The 12152-nt window shown below is 34.8% G+C and overlaps 1 protein-coding gene across 1 annotated transcript in view; it reads right to left on the bottom strand.

The window, feature by feature from the left end:
• The window catches only part of SYT16 (synaptotagmin 16), a 209373-nt gene that overhangs the window by 110662 nt on the left and 86559 nt on the right, over nt 1–12152 (bottom strand). Inside the window, exon 3 of the mRNA XM_051977788.1 lies at nt 10369–10941. Within this exon, the coding sequence (XP_051833748.1) occupies nt 10369–10882 (514 nt within the window). The 5' untranslated portion in view covers nt 10883–10941. The remainder of the gene's footprint in view (nt 1–10368; nt 10942–12152) is intronic.

The raw sequence follows: 12152 nt of genomic DNA, 5'->3' as shown, positions 1-12152 counted from the left end.
ATGATTGGATTATTATAGAAAATGTTTCTGAGCTCATAATTGAGAAGCAAAACCCCAGAAGAAAAGGAGCCAAAAAGGTGGTGCTATCCATTAACCATGTTATAATATGGGCTAATTTGTACACAGTTGTAACAGGTATCAAGTCCAATAATATACCATCCACTGACACCATTAATAGCCCCAGAAGTCATAGAAAGGCCAAGTCCTCTGACAGAAACAAAGAATGCCGTTCCACTTAGGGTGGATACCAGCTGGTAGGGACCCTATAAGACTTCCCTCTAGTCATCACATGCCACATTAGCCCAGTGCAGTACTCTCAATGAAAAGTCAAATTACTTCATCAAGTTTTCAAAGCCTGCTGTTCGATGTTTTTCTTTACATTCCATTTAGCCAAAGATTGTTTTTAAAGTTCTATACTCCAATGTACTTGGAACACATTAATTCCATTAGAAGGTCTATTTCAGGAAATAGTGAGCATATTTCTTGGAAACAAATACATGTGGTTAAAAACCAGCCTTTAAAATGATATAAGATGCCAAATGGAAAACAAATATGAATTTTAACTGCAATTATATCTCCTTCCCAACACATATCAAAGGTGTCATAAATGCTTTTTTACTGAAAGTCTGGTATTTTGGCTTTTTGGTTTTTTAAACTGTAAAGCCTATACTGGCATGACTCTATAAGTGGTCTCTCTGCCTCTTAATCATTGGCGACCACTAAATGAAGTGTATCTATTTTCTCTGTTACATTACTATTGGCAACCAGGTCCTCAGTAAGTGCCCAGAATTGTTTCCATGGTAACAAAAAGCATTCAGCATCCCTCTTGTTTGGGGCCAATTTAGCTTAAAATCTTCTTTTGTGGAGTAAAAGCATGGTGGATTAAGTAAAAATAAAATCAAGACACAAAATTCTGAAAAGAATTCAAGGTTAAAGCAAAAAGGCTTGTTCCACAAGGCTTTTTTGTCTTGTTGTTGTTTTTTGGTTTGGGGTTAGTTTTTTTTTAAATCATAGAAGCATAAATTGCTGTTAAAATACTAGAATTTACTGGCATATTTTTGAATGTCTCCCTTGAGTACAGAAAGGTCAAACAGCCTTTGCGCTTTACCTTAAGATTAAGGAAAGGCCAGAGCAAACACTGAAAGACAGTTCACACATACCAACTGACACTTCAAAACTCTTTAACCATCAGGTGAAATGCAAAGGCATTAAAGTGTTGTCATACTCACACACTGAATTTACTGTCTAATTGTTTATAAGCCCACAGTAAGTTATAAGATGATTAAATAATTAGGTTTTTTTTGTTAATTTGTAAGACAAAGATGGGGAGAGTGATGAGATTTTGTTCACTGAGAGGAAAACACTTGAATTTGAAGAATATGTTTATATCACATCAGGGAAATTAAGAAAGCTAGACATTCTCCAGAGTCATTTTAAGCATGTTCCTCCATCTATAACATCCTGAGTGAATTTATCTAGAGTGTCTGTTTCATCCCAAATCCTATATAGCACTCACAGCTCCCATTTTGTTGGAATAAGTGAAGAGAATGTGATGAATGCCTTGTGGGATCTATAGACTAGAACTCCTCATCTCTTTCATGCTTTGTTTAAACCAACCTTACAGACAGAATGAATTCTATCCTCAACAGATAATTGATAATTTCATTCTATTTGGCTTTGAAAGGCTAAATTGAAAATCCTCTCCCTGGCCTTTTCCCCCACATACATACCAAAAAGAATATCTTCCTAATTCTATTGTCCCAAGTTAACTTCAAGAAGGAAAAGCGTTCATCATATTTTCAGGTCTCTTGGGATCAAGTAATAAAATGGTGTAAGCTTCTCAACTAGTTTATTAGTTAGTTAATATAGTATTGCCTAATACAAAAAAGCACCTAGGTGGCACAGTAGATAAAGTGCTGGACTTGGAATCAGGAATATTTATCTTCCTATATTCAAATATGGTCTCAGATACTTACAAAATGTGTGACCCTAGTCAAATTATTTAACCCTGTTTGCCTCAATTCCTCATCTGTAAAATGATCTGGAGAAGAAAATAGCAAACCATTCCAATATCTTTGTCAAGAAAACACCAAAAGTCTTTATAAAGACTTGGACATTACTGAAATTATGAAAAACACAAAAGAAATAAACCCATAATGTTCTAGATTTGAAAAAAAAAAACTGCTTAAGGGGATAGCTAAATGGAACAGTAGATAGTACACTGGCCCTGGAATCAGGAGGACCTGAATTCAAATTCAGCCTCAGACTCTAAACACTTACTAGCTGAGTAACCCCAGGCAAGTCATTTAACCTCAATAACCTTGCAAAAACTAAAAAACGTTTTCATCCTAAAAATGAATAAAGTTCTCATGAGGATTTTAAGAAATTCTCAGTATATGAAAACTTCCTCCAAAGAAAAAGTGTTCAGATGCCATGCATACATCTACAGGTACCATTTTATTTTGTTTACATTGTCAAGGGCTTTAAATGATTTGAAGGATCAAATGACTTGTAATGGATTTCAAAGTATAATCCAAATTTTAAATTTTCCTTCTTAAATTCCTGGGTTGAGTAGTATCCTATATACTTTACAGATTCTTTTATACCCTTTGCATCCTTGTCCCTGCTAAACTAATAGAAGTTGATATATTTCTTATGGACATTGAAGACATAGTACTTTCCATAGAAAATCCATTTTGAATAGCCTTTCTGTTCTTCCAGATCCTTTAAAAATCCTACTTTGGAACTTTACAACATGCAGTAAGCCCTCCCTAATTAAGATAGCTTTGCTCTTACCCTGTGATATATTAGCTTATCTATCAAAAAATGTTGATTAAGGGAGGTGGAGCCAAGCTGGCAAAGTAAATGTAGAAACTCACTGAATCTTTCCCCAAAACTGCTCCAAATTCCTTTAAATAATAACTAAACAAATTTTATAGCATCAGAACACTCAAAAAAATGGAGCAGAACATTTTCCAGTCAGAGGCAACTTAAAAGGTCAGCAGAAAAAGTCTGTGGAAGCAAGGTGGGAACCTGGAGCACAATCTCAGCACAAATCACACCAGTGCAGCCCCTAATCCCAGTGTCAGCAAAGCAGGACTCTATTGTTTGAGCATACTAGATCTTACAGCTACAGTAAGTTCAAACATGGCCTCAGACACTTGCTAAATGTATGATCCTGGTCAAATCACTTAATCCTGCACAAGGAGACTCCTAATAGTTCATGGCAGAAAAGAGTACTTGTAATCAAGGCATCTAGAAGGATCTCTGAAAACAGCCGCATAAAATTATTGAAGCATATAACAGTGCACCCTCCATCTTGAAAAAAGAATCCTACTTTAACAGAATTAAAATCCTAGGCTAGGAAAATGAGCAGACAACAAAAAAAGTTTCTGACCATAGAAAGTTACTATGATGACAAGAAAGATCAAAACGGAGACTCAGACAAGGGTAACAAAGTCAAAGCCTCTAAATCCAAAGCCTCCAAGAAAAATAAGAATTGGGCTCAGGCCATGGAAAAACTCAAAAGGGATTTTGAAAATCAAGTAAGAGAAATAGAGGAAAAATTAGGAAAACAATCGAGAGTGGTGCAAAAGGAAATACAAAAAGCTAGTGAGAAGAAGAATGCCTTAAAAAACAAAATTAGCCAAATGGGAAAAGCTCAAGCAAATAAAAGCTAATGACTTTATGAGACATCAAGACACAATTTAAAAAAAAAAAATGTGAAACATCTCATTAGAAAAACAACTGACCTGGAAAATAAATTCAGGAGACAAAATTTTAAAATTACTGATCTACCTGAAAGTCATGGTAAAAGAGTCTGGACATCATCTTTCAAGAAATGATCAAGGAAAACTGTCCTGATAGTCTAGAATCAGAAGGATAAATAGAAATTGGAAGAATCCACCAATCACCTCCTGAAAGAGATCCCAAAATGAAAATTCTCAGGAATATTATTACCAAATTCTGGAATTTCCAGGTCAAAGAGAAAATATTGCAAACATCCAAAAAAGAAAAAAATCAGGTATAGTGGCACCACAATCAGGATACACAAGATTTAATAGCTTTTACATTAAAGGACCAAAGGATTTAGAGTATGATAGTCTACAGAGCTATGGAGCTAGGTCTACCATCAAGAATCAACTACACAGCAAAACTGAATATAATCCTTTAGGAAGAAAAGTGGTCATTCAATGAAAAAGAGGATTATCAACTATATTTCAAAACAGAATTCAGGAGAAGCAGGAGGAAAATTATATAATATAGGACTTAAAAAGTTTTATCTGTTTACATTCCTACATGTGAGGATGAAACTTGTCATTCATTAAGATGTCTCATTATTATGGCAGTTTGAAGGAGTATATATAGACAGAGGGCACAGGTATGAGTTGAACATGAAGGAATAATGTCTAAAACACATGATGAAATTAAGGGGTGAGAGAGAAATGTACTGGAAGAAAGGAAAAATGTATAAATTATCAGTCATAAAAAAATAAGTATGAAAAAGTTTTATAATGGAGGGGAAAAAGAGGAGGAGAGAGTGAGTGAGAATTAGCTCAAAGAGGAAATAACATACACATTCAATATTGGTATAGAAATCTTACCCTGCAGGAAATTAGAAGGAAAAATGGGAAGGGAAAGGATGATAAAAGAGAGGTCATATTGGAAGAGGGCAAAAGGAGTTAATAGAATAAATGGGGGGAAATAGTCAGCAATAGCAATTTTTTTAATTAAAGCTTTTTTTTTCAAAACACATACATAGATAATTTTCAATATTCACGCTTGTAAAACCTTGTGTTCCAATTTTTTTCTCCCTCCCTTCCCTCCTCCCCCAAATGGCAAGTAAATCAGTATGTGTTAAACATATACAATTCTTCTATACATATTTCCATAATTACCATGCTGCACAAGAAAAACAGATCAAAAATGAAAAAATGAGAAAGAAAACAAAATACAAGCAAACAAACACAAAAAGGTGAAAATACTATATTGTGATCCACACTCAGTCCCTACAATCCTCTCTCTGGGTAAAGATGGCTCTCTTCATGGTAGAACCATTGGAATTGGCCTAAATCATCTTGCTGTTGAAAAGAGCCATGTCCATCAGAATTGATAATCGTATAATCTTGCTGTTGCTATGTATAATGTTCTCCTGGTTCTACTCACTTTATTCAGCATCAGTTCATGTAAGTTTCTCCAGGCATCTCTAAAATCATCCTGCTGATCATTTCTTATAGAACAATCATATTCCAAAATATACAAATATCATAACTTATTCATTCTCCAACTGATGGGCATCCACTCAATTTCCAATTTCTTGCCACTACAAACAGTTTTGCACATGTGGTCCTTTTTCATTTTTTATGATTGTTTTGGGATATAGGCACAACAGGGACACTGCTGGATCAAGAAGTATGTACAATTTGATAGCCCTTTAGGCACACTTCCACAGGCAATAGTAATTATAAAAAGAATTTTGAAGTAAGCTTCTCTGATAAGACCTTATTTTTCAAACAAAGAGGAAACTGTGTCAAATTTATTAAAAAAAAAAAAAAAACCAAGGGCCAAACCCCATATATACAAAAATATTTGTAGTAGCTCTCTTCTCAAGGCAAAAAAAATGGAAATTGAGGGGATGCCCATTGATTTAGGAATGGCTGAATAAATTGTGGTATGTGATTTTCATGGAATGTTATTGTTCTGTAGGAAATGATGAGCAGGATGCTCTCAGAAAAAAACAAATCTGGAAAGTCCTCCATGAATTCAAGTAAAGTGAATTGTACGTAAAACAAAGTCATAGCAATGTTCTGGGATAACCAGATATAAATGACTTTGCTATTCTCAGTAGTACAATGATCCATGACTACTCTGAAAGACTTATAAGGAAAAGTCCTATTCATACTCAGAGAAGAAACTAATTGTGTCTGATTACAGAATGAAGCATTCTTTCTCTCTTTCAATCTCTCTCTCTCCCTCCCTCTCTCTCTCTTTCTCTCTCTCTCTCTCTCTCTCTCTCTCTCTCTCTCTCTCTCTCTCTCTCTCTCTTTCTCTCTCTCTCTCTTTTTCCCTCTTTCTCTCTGTCTCTGTGTGTATGTGTGTCTGTTTCTCTTTGTCTTTCTGTCTTTCTCCGTCTCTCTGTCTCTCTCCCTCTTAACTTTATTTTTCTTAAGGGTTTTTTTTTTTTTAATTAGAATGGGAGCTCTATATATTTTTTTCACAATATGACTTTTATTGAATTGTTTTGCATAACTTTGCATGTGCTTTCTCTATGGGTGCTGGGGTGGGGGTAAGGGGGAGTGCCTAGAACTCAAAAGTTTTGAAAACTAATATAAAAAATTATTTTAAATGTAACTGGGGAAAAAATATTAAATTAAAAAATATTGACCATTCATTGTATTAATCTAACATCTACATAAATTTACATGAAAAATTAATAGCAGGCATGTATTAAATGATGTATTTTAATAATCATTTCTTTAAGTGTTCTTACATTTTCTCACCTGATCATGAACAGGGATAATAAATATGCAAAAATTAATATTCAAAATTAAGGAATCTTGTCATTAGCCCAGATATAGTGCAATGTCAATCTTTGGAGATTACCTCAAGATCTTATTTTTGAGTTCATCTGATTCAGAATATTATTCAATATATAACAAATAATTATTTAGTGCCTTTTATGCATGGGGTACTGATTTTTGTAGGGAGCACACAAAAGAATACAACAAAGACTCTACCCTCGTGGATTTTGAGGAAGTCTAGATTTTACACAATCACAATTTAATTTAGATAAAAGAAGATAGGGAGCATCAGTAGAATAATGTGAAAACTGTGAAAGTACTTTCCTTATCATCAAAGATAATATACCTGAATAAATGCTGTTTGAAAAGGTTAAATCTGACTGTCATTCTTGAAAAGGGGGACACAGGGGAAAGAAAGGAGTATTATGTGGCACCTATGTGCCAATCATTTTTTATAAATATTATCATATTGACTATGTCACAAAGCAAAAGGGAAGATCTCCTTTCCCCTCTAATTCCTCTGTTTGTTTGCCCCTACCAACATAATTGTACAATAACATCCCTGATGCACTATAACTTAATCTCATTGTAAAGTCATAAAACTCTGCTAAACAGTTATTTTAGTCATGACCCCATTTAGGATTTTCTTGGCAGAGATACTTTTCCTTCTCCAATTCATTTTTACTGATGAGGAAACTGAAGTAAACAAGATTGAGTGACTTGCCCAGGATCACATGGCTCATAAATGTCTGATGCAAAATTTGAATTGAGAAAGATGAATCTTCCTGACTACAGACTAGGAGCTCTACTTACTGTGCTACCTAGCTGTTCTTTTGTTTTAGGTTTTAGATGAAGCCTCAAATGGCAAAAGGTTAGGAAAGTGAACTGGAGTAGTGGAATGTCTCAAAAATATCAATGGATTGGGGCAAGTAGGTGGTGCAGGGGCTAGAGCACCAGCCCTGAAGTCAGGACCTGAGTTCAAATGTGACCTCAGACACTTAACATTTCCCAGCTGTGTGACCCTGGGCAAATCAATTAACCCCAATTGCCTCAGCTAAAAAATATAGATAGATAGATCATAGATAGATAGATACATAGATACATAGATAATAGATAGCTAGATGAATTTAAAATCAGAGAACCTGGTTTCAAATTCTGGCTCTGCTCCTTGCCTCTAGTTTTAGTTATCTTTAGAAAGTCATTTCTCTTGTCTATGTATGAGTGTCCTCTTTTGTAAAAGGAGAAGATTGAATTTGATGAATCTTCAAGTTTCCTTCCATGTCTAAATCTATAATCTTCTGCTACAAAGAGAGAAGCTGCACATTATAGTAGATGGATAGTAAGCCTAGGATCCAGGACCACCACTAATAGTGACTGTGTGACAGCTAAAGTAGCTAGCATTTATATAGCACTTTCAGGTTTACAAATCCCCTTATCTCATTCTGTCCTCACAACACCCCAGGGAGGAAGGTGCCATTATTATCACCATTTTACAGATTAAGAAACTCAGAAAGGTTAAGTGACTTGCAGATAGTAATAAATTAAGTAGGATATGAATTCAGATGCTTCTAACTCTTAAATTTCTTATTGATTTAGATAATTTAACTCTTCCATGTCTCAGGGAACTCTCCAATCATATAAATTGCAATACTGTTGCCTGTCTGCAATGGTAGAATTTCCTGACCAAGAGTTCTGGAAACACCAATGAAATAATAAGTTCAGATTTCCTCCCCCCCCAAAAAAATATACCATTTCTATAAAACTAATGCCTTTTGTAAAGACATTTCTTCAAATTGCATGTTTCTGCAGAAGTCATTTGTGTTGTTCTACCATATCATATGCACCAGATCCCCTAAAGAAAAGAATTCAATAGTGCTTAGGCAGGATAGCCTATTCCTAAAAGGAATTTGTGTTACTACTTTAAAATCAGACCTTGTGCTAATACTCCAATTTTCCTACTTGACTGAAATCTCCACTCTTAAATTAACAGTAACTCCATTACTACAGTTATGAAAATCACAAACCCAAAGGAAATATTGAGACTAATCAGACTGGTTTGGTCTCCTTAGAACATAGTTTCCATTATATAAAAAGGTAGCTAAGTAGCCTAGTGAAAAGTATTGTTGAAGTAAGGAAGAAAGGAGTTCAAATCTGGCTTCAGACATTAGATTGTAGGCAAGTCATTTACCCTCTGCCCCTGTTTCATCATCTGTAAAAGGAGGAGAATCGCAATAGCATCTAATTTCCATGATCATTGTGAGATAAAATGAGGTAATACAAAATGTCCTGAAAACCTTGAAGCAGTTTTAAGCTATTGGGGCCTTTTGTATTTTGTACTGAGTTTTATAAACTTTAAAATGCTAAATAAATAGAAGTCCTTGTTATGATTATTAAGATAAATATACAATAGAGGGAATGTGAAAGAAAGGAAGGTGGGCAGGACCAAGCAAGGTCTTCTGAAGAAATAAGGATTTGAAAAGAGTTTTGAAGGACTCCAAAGAAATGAAGGTGTTAGGTGGAGGATGATTACAGTGAAGAGCACTGCAGACATAGAGGTTAACTGGCACATAGGCATGAAGATGGGAGATGGAGGACTTTGTTCAGATTATTCTCTGAAATTAACCAGTGCAACAAGATTATAGAATTCAAAAAGGAAAATGGGCTGTTTCCTGTGGTTGTTGTGAAAATAAAATGAATTAATACACATAAAGCTCTGAAAATTTTTAAAAGTTAAACAAATGGTAGCTATCATTGACCTTTTTATCATCATCAAACATTGAGGGGACATCTGCCATGTGCTAGGTGATGACACAGTAAAGGAGTAAGTAGGTTTGTGGGCAATCTATGTTGAATACTTCACTCTTTTTTTCCGAAAAAAAAATAAGAAGAACTGTTCCTGTTGCAATGATTTTCTAGTTGCTGTCATCACACATCTCAGTGAAACACTGTGAGAAGTGTTCTTGGAATGTTGTCAACTAAAAATCCTGCAACAAGGATAGTTTTTGCACAGGATTTCACACTGAATAATATAGTAACATCTAGAGATTCCTAACACAGGGAAACAAGTGAGAATGCTTTTTTTGAATCATCATGACGTGTGCATAAGATGCTCCTCAAACAGTTTACCAGAACCTCCTGTTCAACAGGTGCAGTAGGAAAAGGATTATTGAAAGAGGAATTTGAAACACACACACAAAAAAAAATTGAGTGAATGTTAAAATTTTATTTTTACATGTAATTAGAAGAAAATAAAATACTAAATTAAAAAAATAAAATGATTACAATTTAAAGTCAAAGAATCTGGGTATGTATCCTGATTCCATCACTAATCTGTGTGATTTGGAGCATGTCATTTACCCCTTGGTTAACCTGCTTCCTAATCTATAAAATGAAAGGGTTGGAAAAGATTATCTTAAGTCAATCATTCAAAAATTGGTAAACATTTATTAAGCACCTACTATGTGCCAGTTACTATTCTTAGTGCCAGAAATACAAAAAAGAAGCAAAGGATGATTCTTACCCTCAAGGAGCTCACAATCTTAGTCCTTTGTAGTTCTAAATCTACCATTCTATAACCTTTATTATAAGCTCATAAAGCAAGGTGCTCTCCCCCTCTATAAATTCAGTCTGTAGCTAAAACTTATGCATTGGGCATCTCACAAATATATTATCTCTTTAATTTCTGAATTTCTAAAGTTCATACAGGGCTTGAATTTCTCAATAAGAAATAATCACCTGAAATGCATACAAAAAATGAATAGTATAATAACTCAAAATACATCAAAATAAAATAAAGGGAATGGCAGTTTTGAGAGAATGCAACAAAGACAATGTCTTGTTAACTTACCTTGCTCTTCTCCATTAATGTTTTCTAAAGATTCAGGAGCTTGATTCTCAAAGCCATATTGAAGATTCTGGCTTGGCTTTTCAAGATGGCAACTTTTCTCAAGAACAGGAGAAAGCCTGGGTGGCTGCTTTGGATTATGATAGGTGGGATGGGGTTGTTGGGATGCTATGGAACTAGAGTCCCCAAGGGGGCTTTGTTTCAGATCCCAAAAATCAGTATTATAACTTCCCACAGAGAAATGATTAGTTTCAAGCAATACAGAGTCCATGCAATCCTGGGTCTGAGCATTGTCTTGTTTTGCTCCATCTTCCAAATCACTCTCTTTAACATCATCATCATCATTCACCTTTGAGTCCAGTTCACCATTTAACTGAGGATTCTGCTTACTTAAATTCACGAAGGAAGCAGATAAAGTATCTCCAATTTGTTGAACAGTTTCATACACCCGTGACATCCAAGAAGAAAGAGGCTGGAAGAAGTTCTGGGCATCTTGAGAAGCCATGGTCAACACCATGACCTGAAGACTACAAATTCCAGAAGTTCAGTTTTGCAGGTATGCCGTGATTACGTGAGCTATAGAATAAGCATTATAAGAAATTAAATTTGATGTCTCTTGAAGATTATAAATATTTCACCACCCAGCTGAAATGGAAGGAAAAGAATATTTCCATCTAATCAATAACACAACCATAAAACCATCACCAGACACCCCTAAATTAATGTCAAATTATGCATTTTCAGGAAGAAGGGTAGATCACCATTGAAATCTTGAAATAGCTAGCTGAAAATCATTTCACAAGAGCTAAATGGAGATGATTTCAATGCCTATTCACCTCATCAAGCATGTGCAAAACTTGCATTAGCAATAATGGGACCTATTCATGTGGACCAAGAGGAGGAAATTCCCCCATGGACTAGATTTGGCAGTGTGAAAAAGATAAATGAATCTTCATTAAGAGGCAGTTCAGCATGACATTTTTAAACACAAAAAGGTTTGATGTTCCATATATGAAATTACAGATCACAGTTAGCAGACTAATAATCATCTTTACTTCATGAGACAAAGATTTAGCCTTTCAAGGAAAATGTATAATTGGTAGGAAATGCCTTTAACAAACTTCAAAGTGGCTTTTTTTTTTAATTCTGAGGGATTTTTTTTTAAAGAATAACATGCATGATAGAGGAATTCAAATGTCTGAAATAAACTTGTGCTTATTGTGACAAAGTCAAATACAAAACTACAAACCCAAGACTAGTTTACTCAAATGTAGCCTAGTAACAAGTTTTAGAAGTGAAAGGATTTTAGAGACCAATTAGTCCACATGAACTGTCAATTTTCCACATGAAGAAATTGGAATGTAGAGATGGAAAATTATAAGCCAGGGTCACACAAGATATCATAAATGACAGAGCTGAGATTTGAACCCAAGTATTATAGAGCACTGGACTTGGAAGACTCATCTTCACAACTTCAAATCCCGCCTCAGACACTTAGAAGCTGTGTGACCCCTGGAAAAATCACTTATCTCTGTTTGCCTCAGTTTCCTCATCTATAAAATGAGTTGGAGAAGGAAATGACAAATTATTCCAGTGTCTTTGCCAAGAAAATCCCAAATGGGTTCACAATTGAATTGACTCAACAACAACAATTGTTATTATGTTACGCCTTTACTCAAAATTTTTCAGTGAATAAAATACAAAATCTTCTAACATAAACTACAAAGGCAACAGTGTAGTATTTGATGTCCTTCCCTGTATGGCTTTTCCCTATTTTTCTAGCCTTA

The sequence above is a fragment of the Antechinus flavipes genome, chromosome 2 (genome assembly GCF_016432865.1).
Source record: "Antechinus flavipes isolate AdamAnt ecotype Samford, QLD, Australia chromosome 2, AdamAnt_v2, whole genome shotgun sequence".
NCBI lineage: Eukaryota > Metazoa > Chordata > Mammalia > Dasyuromorphia > Dasyuridae > Antechinus > Antechinus flavipes.
The sequence above is the reverse complement of the archived record's forward strand: the minus strand, read 5'-3'. Positions and strand labels throughout refer to the sequence as shown.